The sequence below is a fragment of the Sycon ciliatum genome, chromosome 1 (genome assembly GCF_964019385.1).
Source record: "Sycon ciliatum chromosome 1, ocSycCili1.1, whole genome shotgun sequence".
Taxonomy (NCBI): Eukaryota; Metazoa; Porifera; class Calcarea; order Leucosolenida; family Sycettidae; genus Sycon; species Sycon ciliatum.
The window spans coordinates 75,211,590-75,227,528 of NC_088643.1; the positions used below are offsets into that span (position 1 = coordinate 75,211,590).

Genomic DNA, 15,939 nt, shown 5'->3' on the forward strand with positions numbered 1-15,939 from the left:
AGCAACCGTACCGCTAGTTCAGAGGTTGCAGGAGGTTGTTGGTTGGTTGGTTTTTATTTCACTTCGCACATTCAAACGGGATGACGACCCAATAAAATGACGGCGAAGGCTTAGCCTAGAAGTGGCTATGGAAGAACATAGTAAAAGCTATGGAAGCACATAGAAAGAGAATAGGATACTAATAACTGCGAGTAAACGGGGGGGGGGGGGGAGAGAGAGAGAGAGAGAATACGATGTATCTGTGATACTACGTGAGGATTACTGAACTGCACGGGGAGGGAGAGCAGAGCGATCAGCAGCAACCCGAACTACTCCCTACAGGCGTATGGTACACATGCATGCTTAAACTCAGGTAGCCGGGTAATTGTGCGGACCTCACCAGGAAGAGCGTTCCACAGCAGAGCACCAGCAACAGAAAATCTCCGCTGACCGCGGCGGCTACGGTTTGCCTGGCTTAGTAGGCCATTTGACTGCTGATGGCGGGTAGGAGTGCCTTGTGCCGGGGTCAAGAGCTGGGCGAGCACAGGGCTGGTGCGGGCGTGGATGCACCGCCAGATGGTGATCAATATTTTCTGCCTGTAGAGCTCGCTGACACGGTACGAGTACAGGGAGTGAGCAGTGAGCAGCGGCTGCATGGCTGTCCGGTGCGGGTTGCCATCGATACAGCGGATGGCTCTGTTTTGCGCGGTTTGCAGTCGTTTCAGTTGACCCTCTCGCATTGCGGCTGAAAAGCAGCAGGAGCCATAAAGCAGGTCGGGCATTATGACCGCCTTCACATACACTTGACGAGAGCGCCTTCATAGGCTTCGGCGTGCCCGCCACAAGGCGCCAATTTTCTTGGCAACCTTGGTGACCACATAGTTTACATGGGTGTCCCAATCTAGGCGATTGTCAAGGTGAACGCCGAGGTAGCGCGCCGCAGAAGACGCTGAGGGGAGGAGACAGGCGCCGCTTTTGACTGTTACTTCCTGTACGTGCTGCTGGGGACTGGGGAGAGATAGTCAGAACCTGGCTCTTGGTGGCGTTCAAGATGAGGCCTCGGGACTTCAGCCAACCGGCCAGAGCAGTTGCCGCTGTGGTGAGGGTTCTGGACGCTTCCGCCGCTGAGGCCTGGGAGTCGTACAGGGCTATGTCATCTGCAAATTGTACACTTGGCACAGGCGAAGAAACCCAAGGGGACATCTCGTGTGTATATGCTGAAGAGGACAGGGCCGAGAACAGAGCCTTGGGGCACTCCGCAGGTGCAAGCCAGAGCAGGGCTGGTTGAAGGCGAGATGAGGATCTGCTGCTTGCGGCCGGACAAGTAGTCGACGAACCAACTAAGGGCTTTTCCAGAAATTCCAACCGCAAGGAGGTCTTGAATTACAGCCCTGTGGTCTTACCACTGTCTCTCGCCTTCTGCAGATTATCAGTCAGCACGCAGAGGGCGTCTTCCGTGGAACATTTCTCACGGAAGACAAATTGTGTTTCGGGTAATGCCTTGGTCAAGTCCAAAATAATGACGAACTAACTGGTGTTGCACTACCCTCTCCAGTAACTTGGACACTATTGGGAGAAGGGATACAGGTCTATAGTTGGTGGGGACTGATGGGTCACCGGCCTTGTACAGTGGCACGACAGACGCCAATTTAAATGCGGATGGAATGGTTCCAGTCCTCAGCGAGGTGCAGAACAGCACAGCAAGAGAATATGCAAGCAAGTCAGCGCACTGCTGTAGCAGAGAGCCCGGTATGCCGTCACTACCTGTGACTTTCCGCGCATCCAACTTCTCAAGGAGACGTCGGACGTCAGCAGGAGTCACAGGATCAAGTTCGGTCAAGGAGACGGGTCCAGCGGGACCGTGCGGGGTACAGAGTTGCTCAGGACGGTTGGGATCGGTGACAATGGAGTGGAACGTGTCGGCCATCTCACTGATGCTACAACTAGGATCTTGGCGGCAAACCCCGATGTCGACCAGGAGTGGTATGCCGACGACGATGCAGCTGGCGGTGATATTTATTTTATTTTATTTTATTCCAAGCAATACATGGCTGGGGTAGCCAATGACCACTTTGCGTGGCGATTGCAGGGTTTTTATAGCCAACCATGGCTAACATGGAAAAGAATAAGAAGTCAAAAAGAAAAGGAAAAGAAGAAAGGAGCAAATATGGACTAAAATTGTGGTCTACTGGTAAAGCAAGGCGTTCTTGAATGCTGTTAAAGTAGAAAGGCCCTTTGTCTCCTGGTGCAGCTTAAGCCAATGCAAATAGCCATTGAAAAGGGGGGAGTGTTGCGATGCAGAAGAGCGGGCTAGAGGAAGGTAGAGTTGGTTCCTAGTGGAGTTATCCCGTCGGAACCAGTCAAATGGTTTAAGATGCGGGGTATTTTGGAAAGTCGAATACGATGGATAAGACAGCACGTCATGATTCGTCGTCTTTCAAGGAGAGGTCTGGTCGAGGATAACATATAGAGAGCAACACTAGAAAGGGACTTGGGCATATGATAAAGAATCTTTTAACTTAAGGAGGGAACGATTGTAAGTTCCCTCCTTTTAAAAGATTCTTTATCATATGCCCAAGTCCCTTTCTAGTGTCGCTCTCTATATGTTATCCTCGACCAGACCTCTCCTAACTCCCTCGCCAGCTACTGGAAAGATGTTAACATTATCGGACCTGAGTATGGATACAATCCCAATCCCACGAAGACCACTCTCCTGGTGAAGCCTCGGTACCTGGACCGGGCTGAGGAGGTGTTCCAGGGGACGGGAGTCTGCGTCACGGCGGCGGGTCACCAATATCTCAGCGGGATCATTGGCTGTGAAGAGTAGTCCCATCGTGCCGGAGATAGGTACGTCAACAACTGGCGACGGGAGCTGATGACTTTCGCTGAAATGGCCGAAATGCAACCCCAGGCCGCCTACGCTGTGCTCACAAAGGGCTTATGGTCCAAATGGTCCTACCACTTGAGAGCATCATGGATAAACTCCGTCACCCTGGCCCCTCTAGATGAGGCATTGGATTATCATTTTCTTCCTGCCCTTTTGGGCCAGGGAATGGCAGCTGACAGCTCACTGAGACAGCTTCTGTCCCTCCCGACACGATTCGGGGACTTGGCTATCCCTGTGGTAGCAAAGTCTGCAGAGGCAGACCATCAGGCATCACTTGCCATCACGGCGTCAATGGTGAACTTGATCGGCGCCTACCGTAACGAGAGCGTCCGAGACTCTCCAACCATCAGTCCGGACCAAAACACGCAGAGCATCTTGAGCATCGCAGAGGGCGTGGCCAATCCTCAGTTCTGGCAATCCATTCCATGCAACATTAGTCTTTTAAAGAGAAAGGATATAGGCATGTAAGGACCGGAGTGTAGGAGGATGATATAACATGGATGACGACTACCGGTACTGCAGGATCTAGAAAAATCATACCGGGTTAATTAAAACTGAGGGGAAGTGGTAGAACACATGATGGAAATACACTAAAGCTAAAATCTGCAAGAGAATTGAGGTCCTCCTTTGAAGGCAGGCGCATCAAACCCACTACTGATGACTGGCTTCATCTATCGCACAAAAAGTAGCCATAATAAGTATTATTGTTTCTTGAAAAATCCCTCTGCGCATGAAAAAGTTCCCACTATGCTACAACTACATTAAATTTTGTACTACATTGTACTGTACATGCGCAAGCAGTTGCACGGTACGAGTACCGTTTTGAAATGCTGGAACAATCCCAGTTGCTAGTTTCATGCCCATGCACATTTATCTACATGTCTGTACATGTGAGTTCCCTTCGGGAACGGACACGATAATAATTTACTTATTTTACTTACAGTCAACTTCGCTTATAACGACACTCGGCGCGGCATCAAAAAGGTGTCCTGATTCCCGAAGTGTCGTTATACCCGAAGTCTCATTATTATGTATTGCAGTGGGATGGGACTTTGCGCTGAGACTGGGCATGGAAATTCTGTCGTTGTTCGCGAATTGTCGTTATATCCGCAGTCGTTATTAGCGAAGTTGACTGTATGTACATGTATTGTATGATTGCGAACAAATTTCAGCAAACAGGATTTTGCAGATGTACATGGCCCCTGTGCGGTGCCGTGTGAAATATCCAAAGGACAAATGAAAACTGTATCACATGCACAGTACACCCCTAGTATAGTACTGTCATGGATGCAAAAAAATAGCACTGTCTGACAAATTGCAAAGTCAATAAGGGAACAGATTTGGAGAGCCTGAGCAAAATCTTCCGGGAAAGAGAGGAAGAAGAATGGGAGTGTGGTGATGTCACGTGTAGGGAGGGTGTAGGTGTAGTTTGCTAGTTCTTCTCTCCCAGCTACAGTACAGTAGAATGCCGATTACTTGTATCCGAATGACTACTATCCGAACAGCCAGTTAATCATCCGAAATGCCTGTTTGCACTGAATTCAAGGGACAACAAAATGAGCAAGTTAGTTTGTATCGAAGTTTCCCCCACCCAATGCACCATTGAACATGGTGCACAGGATGTACATGTATGGCAACAGGTTGGCATCAGATTTTGCCCCCATGTCATTTTGAGGCACTGGAGTGTGTCTAATTCCTGTGGTACTGCCGAAGAGAATGAGAAATGATGAAAATATGAGGGACTGTGTATGGTTTAGATTGGTGTGTGCCCACCCCCTTATCCGATCATACTCCTCATCCGAACACCCCGGAGACAGCCCCGTGCCCCGAGGGGGGGGGGGGGGGGGGCAGCGGATAAGCGGCACAGTCTACTGTATTATTAATTATTATAGTTGCCTCTCAGTGTCAGCAGCGCTGTGGGCAGCACAACATTGGAATCAAGTACAACTCAGCGAAGGTATATGCATGTGTCCATTAGCTGCATAACAGGTACACGTAGAATGAATTCGGACCATGGGGGTAGGAGGTGAAAGAACTTGACAGTCATGTTATATATAATGCTTTTACAGTACTCAAGTCGAACTCCGCGCTTTGAAATTGCCGAGATTGCAGCTCAACTTACGAATGATTTATCTCAAGAACCATTCGTGAATTGTTTCTACCGACAGCTGAGATTTTTCTATTCGACCTGGATATTTGGATTGTTGGATTTGAGCGAGATTTGACTGAGTTACGATCTGTTGAAGTTTTGCATTCTTGTCAGATCGAACGCGCACCCGACCAAACTTGAATGTCCAAAATCGTTGCTCGTTTGGAACATTTGGGAGGTTTCCGGGCAACGGGAAACCCCCCTGCGTACGCGCCTGAATTGTGCAAGTAGGAGCCAAGCATCTCCGCGGATTTCAGCAGCAATCCTTAGACTCCACTGATTATGACTATAGATGTAGTATGAGCAGAGCATCATGATAATCAGTGTATGTGCGGAGTACTCCATCATGATAATCAGTGTATTTGCGGAGTACTCCATCATGATAATCAGTGTATGTGTGGAGTACTCCATACCTGGGCAGTACTGTTGTGCATCGGACCACACGCACTAAACTGCCATGGTCCCGTTGTCGTGACAAACACCATCCGTGCCGCACGTCTGGGAGGCCACACAGCACGTGTAGTGATCCTGGTAGTCGCAGCATTGCTCGTTCGGTGGACACGGATCGTTGCTGCAGGTCAGTTTATGCGGCGGCTGAACCGGATAGGGCGGATCGTAGCCGCAAGCCTTGCCCTGGCATCGGGTGTGCGGCAGTATGGCCGCGGTGAACAGCTCCCACGTGGCCATATGCTGCTCTGGTGCTGCGTAGTCAAACGGTCCCCTCCAATACCGGCCAAACAGTGGACCCGATATGTTGTGGTACGGTGTTCCATCTAAGTACTGTATTCTACAGTGATCTACGGACGGCTCACAATGGGTATTGTTCAGTACTGCAGCCATGTTGCCCATTAGGAAATTGTGATAGCGTTGTCGATGTGGCTCGTCCGACACGTCCATGAGGTAGCGCAGGTAGCGCATGAACAGGCCCTTGAAGATGCGCTGGTCCAGATCGCAGAAGTTGGCCGTCGCGTTTGTTGTGATGTTCGGCTCGCAGTACTCCACAAACACGCCCTGCTCATTGGTGTAGGTAACGATGGTTGCATTGGCAATCTTATGTGCTAGCTCAATATAGTCACTGTCGTTCAGCATGTGCGAGAGCTCTATGAGTCCACCGATCATGACACCCATGTTGTAGCTGGGCCCATACTCGTTCATTGGCGTGCAGTTCTGCGGATGCATGTTCATGCCATCGGACACCAGGAAGGTTTCATTGTTGACCATGTTTTGCCTCTCCAGATAGCGCCACGTCCTCAGCGTCAGGTTCTTCAGAGTCTCGTTCGTCGAGCCAGTCAGACGAAACAGCCGTCCGGACAGGTGCATGAGCTGCAGGTCGGTGATGCACTGCTTCTTCTGGTTATAACTATCAAACCAGTAGCCACCGCCGCAGGTCTCGTTCGTGTCCCAGCCGCGCACATAGCACAGGTCCAACAGCTGCTGGGAGACTTGCAGGAAGTCGGGAAAGCCGAAAACCTGCACGGCGAGAATGCGATGCACACCGGGCGCGTGAAAGGAATCAACTGGCGGTTGAAGAGCGGTATAGACACAGGTAGTCTACTAGAGCATGCCGCAATGCAGTAACAACATAACCTGGTACCGGGAATACAGCCCTCTGTCATGTCTGCTACGATGAAGTTGACGGTCCCATCCCTTTATACCCAGGACCTGCCCCATCTACTACATGTACTATGATATAATGACATCCAGGAGCGATCAAAGAATACACGACGGACGTCAGGAGTAGTCTCCTACCACCCTAGCATAATCTGTCCCTGCTGGAAATTGCGGCAAAAATCCTCGAAAACTTGGCAGGAAACAACAAAAAATGCGGCAAAAAGTGCGGAACTTGCCAGGAACTCGCGGAATTATTGGCAGATAATTGCGGATTTGGGCCAAATCACAACATTTGTTGCATCCTTAGAATCGCTATTTGCGTACTGTGCAAATAACCTACGTACAGAATCATGGAAAACACTATAATACTGCGTGAAAAGTGCATAGAAATGTAAAAAGAAGTGCAGAAAACAACAAAAAACGCGGGGAAATCGCGGATTTTTCAGAAAATCGCGGGTTTTGGCCAAAATCGCGAAATTTGTTGCATCCGTGGAATCGCGATTTCCTGGAGGGACAGCATAATGAGGGTCAGAACCGGGTGCGACACCCATATGGTTCAGACGGTCCGCGGACCGGGGCTCTGCCAACCGCGGAAGGTTGTAGTAAGGTCACTGTTTCCGAACACAGTGTCCTCCACCTTGTTTCATGCTGTCAATCTAACAATATGTACTATGATCTAGCCTAGGACTTGCCTCATCCAAGATTACTCGGGCTGTCCCGAATCATGCATAGTGAGCAAGATGCTCAGTTAGGCCCCAGCGGCAAATGCTAGCACCCAAAGTAGCATAAAAGGGCCTTTTTGTGACTCCACACGATGCTAGCATAAACAGCAGTTTTTACCGGCATCCGATACATTTTTGCCAATTTTGGCATTCTGGATGTGGAATTCGGTCTAGATTACACTATGAAACTAGTATTACGGTACTACCACATTGATAATTGCATGCACTACATTCAATTTGTTTGCATTACCTAGTTGTGACCAAGACCCACATTGCCATTGGTACTTCTTGGTATTTGCTCTTTTGTATTGCAAATATTTCCATAGCAACATGATGCCAACATCGCACCTTTAAAAACTCTTTTTACATACCTGCTTTGTGAGAATTCATAAATAGCACGGAACACCGTTTTCAACCCAAATGTTTCACCATTACCATTAATAGGTAGCATAATTCGTGTTGTCTAGCATCCAAACTAGCATCTTTCTGAGTTGTCAGCTAGCATCCCAAAAAGCATCTTGGCAACATTTAGGCCAAGTAAAAAAAATCCTAGTTTATCGTCCCCGCCCGCCCCATTTTTCGAGGCCGCCCGGAATTTATTTTTATTTTTTAAATCTAGAATTTTGCCAAAAAGCTTGATTTTTTACGTCGGCTAAGGCTTGAAAACACAGCTTCGTCAACATGTTCCCTTTATGACTGACTATTGGTTACTGTCCTGACTGGTTCTTTCCCTTCTGCAGCTTTCTATCATTTATCTGGTGGTCTGTGTGAACCAAACAGTATTGGGGTTTGTGTCTTATGAGTGGAGTGACAATCTGTCGATCCAAAGATTTTGCATGTAATTGTTTATGTACATATAACTGTTATAGCATTGTGTATTCCATACACTACCACTATTCTGTTGCAGATTGTTGCACATGATGTGTCATTGTTTACCAAGAACTATACTAGTCTGTAGCACATCAAAAAATATAAAATAAAAATAAAATCCGCCCTCCCTCCCCGATTTTTGTGAAAAAAGGACGATAAACTGGGATTTTATTTTACTTGGCCTTAGCTAGCATCTGCCGCTGGGGCCTATAGGCTATGCTCAGTCAAGTCAGCTCCTGTTAGCCTTACATGGCAAGGACTACTCCCGACTGTAGCGCGTCCGTGCGATTCTTTGCCACTTTGATATCCATCAATCACAGCGACATACTGATAACGAGATCTCAGTGGCATGCAGAGTAGATCTACATGACCAAGTATTAGTTGGGCATGAAAACAAGGTCTCACCTCGTATATCCTCGCGTAACTCAAGCCGTACCACGCGAGGTCATCATAAGACGGTATTGGCCCGTAAGCAAGCTTCAGGTCCCAAAGTTCCCGATAAGAATTTTTCACCACAGAGAGGTAGCGCGTGTGATTGGCATAGTAGGCGAAGTTTGCAAATGCTTCAAGCACGGCCCCATTCTGCCAAAAGCCGTCGAAACCATTCCATGTCTCGTACGAGTAGAAGCCGTTCAGCGGGTCGGGAAACCAGTTCTGCTGCATGGAAAACTGTGCTTTGCAGGACCAGTATGCCGCCGTGTCGTTCGGAAACATGTCATGCGAGCAGTGAGAGTTTGCTGGGATCGGCGCGGTGCCTGTCCGCCATGGACGACTTGTGCCGAGACGCTCCCGACCTTGCAGCATCCTCTCCCTCCAAGTGCCGGACAAAGCCTCTCCGCGATCATCGGCCGCATGGTGTGTGATCATGCTATGGACGCCATGTGGAGCGGCAAACCACAGCGAGACGGCGGCCAGGAGCAAGGAGCCCATGACGACTCCAATCACCGAAGCGTCGCACCTCCGGTGCGGACGACTGGGTGCGGGAAGAATCATCAATACTTCACACAAGTAAGGAGGCTTTCATGCGCTGTGTCCGACTATTCAATACTAGTGATCTTGTCCAACTATTCACACTCACAGGACCGAGGAATGGCTGTGATTAGTTTACGCGGCTATGAATCAATTTCCATCAGGGGGCTGAGCTGAGGTCCAGCGAGGATCAAGGAGCCGGAGAGTGAAGTATTTTTTTACACTGACTTTCGTCTCCGTTTCCTTGACGTTGCTGAAGTGAATTAGGAACTTGCCACGTGCACAGCGCGCGGCTCCCACCCGGAATCTAGCGGCACAGCGCGATGGTAGATCTACATGGTGGGCATGGGGAGAAGAAAAAATGCCATTCAATCAAGAGTGGCGAGTGACCATGGTGACGGGTTATGAACTCCCAAGAACAGGGATTGAATGTGGATTGGTGCACCCCAATAATACACATACATTTTCAGTCATCATCTGATTCGTGACCGGCATTCCAGACAGGTATGTCAGTACAGTACTCACTACTACTAGTAGTAGTACTAGTAGTACATTCTTTGTCATTCACCACTGCACCTCTTGTTGACCGGCTAAGTCAATCAACAAAGCTACTTACTTACCTTGGCCTGGGTACATGTGATTCAAGAACGACCAGTGCTACTGCTAGTGATGACACCTGTCCTTGGCATGACTACTGACATGATCATTGTCCTCATGAGTCATGGCCCCATGGGACATGGGCCCAGTAACCAGGGCACTGAGGGCTAGGCTAGGGTGTGTCAAAATAATTACTACTGTATGTGTCACAGCTGGACTCCATACTAGGCAAGTGTAGGCATACAACTACCATATTTGCCTTTGCTGGACTACATGTATAACGCCCAACTGAGCACATGTACTAGAATGCGCAACCCGGTTAACCCCTTTTCTGAGCAACGTGTTGGCAAAGTACATGTAAAGACAAAGGACCAATAATAATTCTGGACTCGGATGGAGAGCCAAGGATAGATTTATAGGAACTACAGTACCGTCGGTCAGTGTGCAATGTTATAGCATGCGCTGATTGTTTAGTAACTGGTGGTGTTAGTGGACATTATAGCGTAACTTGTAGTTCCTTGGTCCTTATTCTTTTCTATCCCAATAGTATCCCGGGTCTGGGGTATTTTTGGTGAAGAAAAGTCGCTCTGGAATGCATAAACTGTATGGGTGCTACCAAGAGTACATGAAAACCAGAGTGTGCAGCTTGGGGCCTTTTCTGCTATGGGTGTCTGTCACGGCGAAATTCCGTGATTACATCATATTTGGCCCAGATCTGAGGCGGGAAATGGTGTAGTGCGTACAACTGAGCTGCAGTTGTGCAGAATTAGACCTGCTTGAATCCTGCTTGTACGCACTACATCACTAAAATGATGTAATCACGGAATTTCGCTGTGACAGCAACCCATCCGAGCTGCACACTCTGGTTTTCATGTACTCTTGGTGCTACGGGGTTGTGATAATTATTATATATATGCACTGTGTGCTTGGGAAGACCGGTTTGGACTCCAGTCACGGGGTTGGTACAACTGCCAGGACCCCAGAAATGTCCTGCTCGTGACCATGGTGACCAGGATGTGCCCGGAATCAGATCTGTACGGTATTATGACGCAAAGATCCAATCACGCTCCACCAAGACCCTATGCAGAGCTGGATCGGACGTTGCACACACGGTAATTTGGTCTACATGACTGTATGCACTGGGATAGTACAGTGTAGTTAGAGGTTCATTGTACTCTTGACAGGGATTACTGTAACATACATGTACAAGTAGATTGAAAAGCTGAAAGGATTGCACGATTTTCGAAAACTGCAGACAAAGCTGTATGTCGGGTGAAATGAGGGCATGTGTACAAGCAAGAGTCCATAAGTTACAAGTTATAACCTCCTCATGCAGGGGGGGGGGGGGGAGGGCTCTTGGTTGCAAAAGTCGCATCAAGAGTACAGTGGATATCGGTTATAAAGTCATCGGACATAGTGATATATATATTGATACAAAATGAAAATATCAAAAGCAAAACCAGAAAAAGCCAGTCAAATTATCATTATAACCAATATATCGTATATAGCGATAAATCGGCTATAAGGATACAGAATCACCATTCAAAACACCTCTTTGCACAGAAAAATTATCGTCTATAGTGATAGCAACACACAAGTGTGAGGCATTGATGTCTCGACTTGGAGCCACATGTGTGTTGTCATAGGGTATTCTGGTCTGGTGCTTCCTGGATGATGCCTTTGGGCCAAGAAGTTCTTCACTCTATACTGGAGAAGGTGCAGTAGCATCCATCACGTATCAGTACGCTACATTAGCACGATCGAGTACCCACACGTGTATAATGTGTATGTGTGACGCGCGCAGTTGAAAATCGCCGGTAGTGATATACCGGTTATAGTGATAAAATGTGAAAAATCAGAAGGGCACGTTATAACCAATATCTACTGTACTAGAACACTAATAATAATGTGATGTATCTACTCTTAAAAAATTTCACGGTTCGCGTGAGACTCGGCTGGAAGCCGGGTTTTCCGCATCCGTAGGAACGCCACCACCCTTCAAGGATCAAGGCGCAGATGCAGCTCCTAAAGCGGTGGGAGGTGAGTAGATCAGCTCACCAGCAAGTGGTCAAAGACCGAAAATCCCATTCACTGCATCCATGTTTTCCTCGTGCCAGGCCACGAGTTCCCAATTAACTGTGGGTCGCAGCACGGCTGGAAAAAATCCTTCCGCTTCCAAGCAGGACTTGAACCTGGTACCCTCTGTTTCTCAATCATGGTCTTAGACCATCCCACTATGCCTGCCTGCTCTTGGTCAACAAGTAATTGGTAGGAATAATGGCATGAAACGATTTGGGCCATTTCAGCCAATCAGCGACCGTTCTGAGCGGGGGTATATAGAGCGATATACCCCGCCGGGGTCAATAATATACCCCGCTGGGGTCACGAATATTCCCCGGGTCACGCCAATAACTTTTTGAATAAGGGAGATTTTAGTGCTGGTCACGCTCTATTTGGGACAGTATATGGGATAAATGGATCATACCATTCGTACTCTGTGTATACCGTGTCCCTTATATTTTCCCTCGTGCTAACGCACTCGTGAAAATATTCGGCGGTATACCCCTCGTACTCATGGGATAATCCATACGTGTTTTAGTTATTACATTTTTATGTGACAGCATTCCACTGATGACAGTCACAAGAAACGTTATGGAACTTGGACTTTCTTCATTTTTTGCTGTTGTTATGAGGGCACAATTTATCTTATTTATTGCCATTTTACGACTATTGTCTCCTCGTCGATTGTCCAAATAATAATAATCATAATAATAATACATTGTGGAAGGCGTTGCGCATTACAACGAAAAGTTGTTGTGAATTCCGCATGGAATTTGCTGTTACGATATAATTGGAGGTGGTGAAGACAGTCCGATCTGAATAAAAGCAAGGGTTTGAAAGACCAGCGGGCAAACGCAGAACAGTACATGTGACACACACACCCCTGACTGGAAGCTTGTTGTCTTTTATATGCACTACAGTACATGTGTGGCCAGCAGCACACTAATGAGTTTGGCATGCATAGCTTGCAGAGCCAAGCAGGGCCAGGTCCCGGCGTGGAGCTTGCATCCACTCAAAGGCAAGCAGCTGGTACACTGAGAACGGATTGACTGCACAACAATCCAATGCATGTTCAAGGTACATATAGGTGTTGTTTAACCTACAGAAAGGAAACCACCTCTAAAGCACGACCACAAAAGGATGGTGGCGGTGGGGCGCTCTCACGCTCTTGTACTTTACGGTACGTGTATATGGCATATGGGCACGGGACTATTAATGGAGCTCACAGTCACCTCCCCCCCCCCCCCCCCCCCACACACACACGCAAGACTACATCCTGACTTAACTACGTACATTATGAAGTCCTAAAAACAAACAAGTTTGAAACAACATTCATATGAAGGAAAGGAAGAACAAAAACACATGCGCCAGCGCACGAGTACATGTGGAACAAATGTTGCAGGACAGGGAAAAAGGGCTGCCCTAAGGCACAGCCACAACACGCAAATACCAAAGAAGCAGCGTGTAATTAGTGGAGGTGCAGCGCTAGAGTGGCTATGACAAATTACTAACGTGAAATCCAAGACAGTGCCCACCGAGAAGTCTGAGTGCAAGACAGGACAGGAGTCTGTAACACCACAACAGCACAAGGACACGTGTTGCATGTAAATACATAGCACTGGCACCCAGCAGCAGCAGCATACAGCAGCACTAATCTATGCACGATACCTGCGTGGTACAGCAGAGCACACTTCTTTTCGTCGTGGAAGTAGAACATACCGGGGTTGCGGACTGGTGCGTCCAGGGCAGGAGCAAACACAAGTGACACCAGAGGCTCCAGAGCACATGCACCGCATCTACAGAGCAGAACAGAAACTAAGAACAAGCGACAACAGGACAGACTGCGATAGGACGTGAGTCTAGAGATAAGCCGGAACTACAATAAAAACAGAATACTAGCATGTATAAAACCCTGGTGGGAACACCACGTCACCCAGTACAATGTCAAGATATAGCTGAGTAAGACTACTGAACAGCAAGCGCCGTCGTCACACTAGGGAACAAACGGACCAGCAGCGAGCAAAAGATTCCGGTATGTGAAGTGCACACTGTGAACTGATGTGGTTTTGGTGGGATAGCAGGCTACCTGTCGCTGTGCAGTTGATGAGCCGACATTGGCGCTGGTGTTGAAGCTGAAGTCCGGCTCCTTAGCATCTTCTAACAGCGAACGCGAGTCCCATAGTCTCACTGTGCAGTCAAGAGACCCACTGGAGAGAAGGCCAGAATCGTGACTGAACGCCAGAGACGTCACACTGTCCGTGTGACCCAGCAGTGTGGTTACAATAGAGCCGTTCGACAGGTCCCACAGCCGCACCGATCCGTTCAATGCGCCGCTCGCCAGAAATCGGCCGTCCGGCGAGAAGGCCAGCGACGTTATGGCACCATGCTGACCCGTCAGTAGTCGTACACATGTGCCTGTTAAAACATCCCACAAGCGAATGGTACGATCGTACGAGCCTGTTGCAATATAATTTCCGTTCGGATGAAAGCGCACACAGGAAACGTCACTCACGTGCTCCGCAAATATGCGCAATGGCAAAGGCTGATCAGTTGCCCACAATCGTGCTGTGCGATCCTGAGATGCAGACGCAAAGTAGTACCCTGTCGGCCCAAAGTCAACGTCCCACACTGGCAACACATGGCCATGGAAGCTCACTGCAGTTGTGTACGTGTTCAAGTCCCACAGCCGTATCGTTCCATCTTGTGCCGAGGAAAGTAGCATGCTGTTGAACGGACTAAAAGACGTCGAGTATACTGGTCCGCTATGTCCGAGTAACAAGCGCGAATCGGTGCCAGACTGCTCATCTGCAATGCGGTCCAGAACACCAATTTCCGTACTGTCCAGGTGCTTTAAGTCATTATAGGATTTCATTGTACGGAGCTTCCTGCCATTTAGACTGTGCAAGCGCACTGTTGAGTCTGACATGCCTGCAGCCATCAACGTTGAGTCGGCAGAGACGGAAAGACTGGCGAGAGCAGAGTGGGTATTGAGCAATGTGAAAAAGCAAAGGGAAGGCAGCCGATTGGCATCCAGTGGTACAGCACGCACCAGCTCTCGTGCCGCTGCCCTCTTCTTTTCCAACTCACGCTCCTTTAGGAGTGGAACTGGTATGCGGGTTGGCGGTGGGGCATGAGGGTTAGCTGCTAGCTTTCCTTTCTTAGCATTACTGAAGGCAGACTCCTTTTTCTTTTTCTTTTTCGGCCGGCCGTCTTCACCAGTGGCATCCTCATCATCTGCTTCATTTAATGCAGCAATAAACTCTGTATCTTTTGGCATTCCATACAGCAAAGATGTTTGGTTAGCACTCGAACGCGCTTCCCCTAGTTGAGATCCAATGGTACTTGCGATCTTGGGTTGATCACGCGGCAAGTCATCATTCAGATCCACATAGAAGAACTGATTTATCAGGTTTAGTACAAGCTTGCTTTGACTGTCCTGCAAATGGCGTACCAGGCACTGAAACGAATCTCTCGCCATGCCAATGACGTACTTCTCACTCCGTAGAGTAATTGCCAGGTCGTGGCTAGACAACTGAGAGCGCTCCTTAAGAGTTGATAAGCGTCGCAAGTCCTCATCATGATAGGACTCAAAGCTCCGCCTGTGCTTTTCGAAGAATGCTCGGGCGGCTTTCTCCTCGCCAATTTTGATCAAATCCAAATACATGTACACAAATGTGGGATACAGTACCAAGGAGAGTTCACTTCGATACATATCCAGAGACTTTGCAACGAATGATTGGAGCCCCGAGAGGCTTTGCTCGTAGAGCAGAACATCGGGGTTGGTGGACTGCGTAGACTGCAAGATGTCCACGCCACCAACCCCATCCCCTGTGTTAGCCATTTCAAATGAAAATTGTTTTGAATTTGATCGTATTCGCATTTTTATTTTCACCTGAAGGAGAACGCCATATTTTTACCGTTTCCTCCCCACCACACGACATACATTTTTGTACTCCTACCCATGGTGCACCGGTACCGGTATACCGGTACCCGTGCAGTGCATGCATGCAGAGTCCTTTTTTGTTTTTTTGTTTCCCAGATCATGCAGATCGCAGAGTCTACGTTGTAGTCGAGTCCAGTTTGTGAAGGTTTAT

At 48.4% G+C, this 15,939-nt stretch overlaps 2 protein-coding genes across 2 annotated transcripts; both read right to left on the bottom strand.

Moving 5' to 3' along the window:
• Positions 1-3,913: 3,913 nt before the first annotated feature.
• LOC135805457 (uncharacterized) lies at positions 3,914-9,482 on the bottom strand. The gene is made up of 2 exons (XM_065319491.1): positions 8,624-9,482; positions 3,914-6,485 (listed from the first exon to the last, which is right to left on the bottom strand). The coding sequence occupies exons 1-2, from the start codon at positions 9,209-9,211 to the stop codon at positions 5,463-5,465; spliced, it is 1,611 nt and encodes a 536-aa protein (XP_065175563.1). The 5' UTR covers positions 9,212-9,482; the 3' UTR covers positions 3,914-5,462.
• Positions 9,483-13,121: 3,639 nt separating this feature from the next.
• On the bottom strand, positions 13,122-15,723 carry LOC135805458 (transcription initiation factor TFIID subunit 5-like). Its single transcript, XM_065319492.1, has one exon. It carries the CDS (start codon positions 15,684-15,686, stop codon positions 13,839-13,841), a length of 1,848 nt encoding a protein of 615 aa, XP_065175564.1. The 5' UTR covers positions 15,687-15,723; the 3' UTR covers positions 13,122-13,838.
• Positions 15,724-15,939: the final 216 nt, after the last annotated feature.

Coding starts and splice junctions, on each gene's coding strand:
- LOC135805457 (XM_065319491.1), bottom strand. CDS start 9,211: ATGATTCTTCCCGCACCCAGTCGTCCGCACCGGAGGTGCGACGCTTCG. Junction 6,486..8,623: donor GTTACGCGAGGATATACGAG/GTGAGACCTTGT, acceptor CTCGCCGTGCAG/GTTTTCGGCTTTCCCGACTT.
- LOC135805458 (XM_065319492.1), bottom strand. CDS start 15,686: ATGGCTAACACAGGGGATGGGGTTGGTGGCGTGGACATCTTGCAGTCT.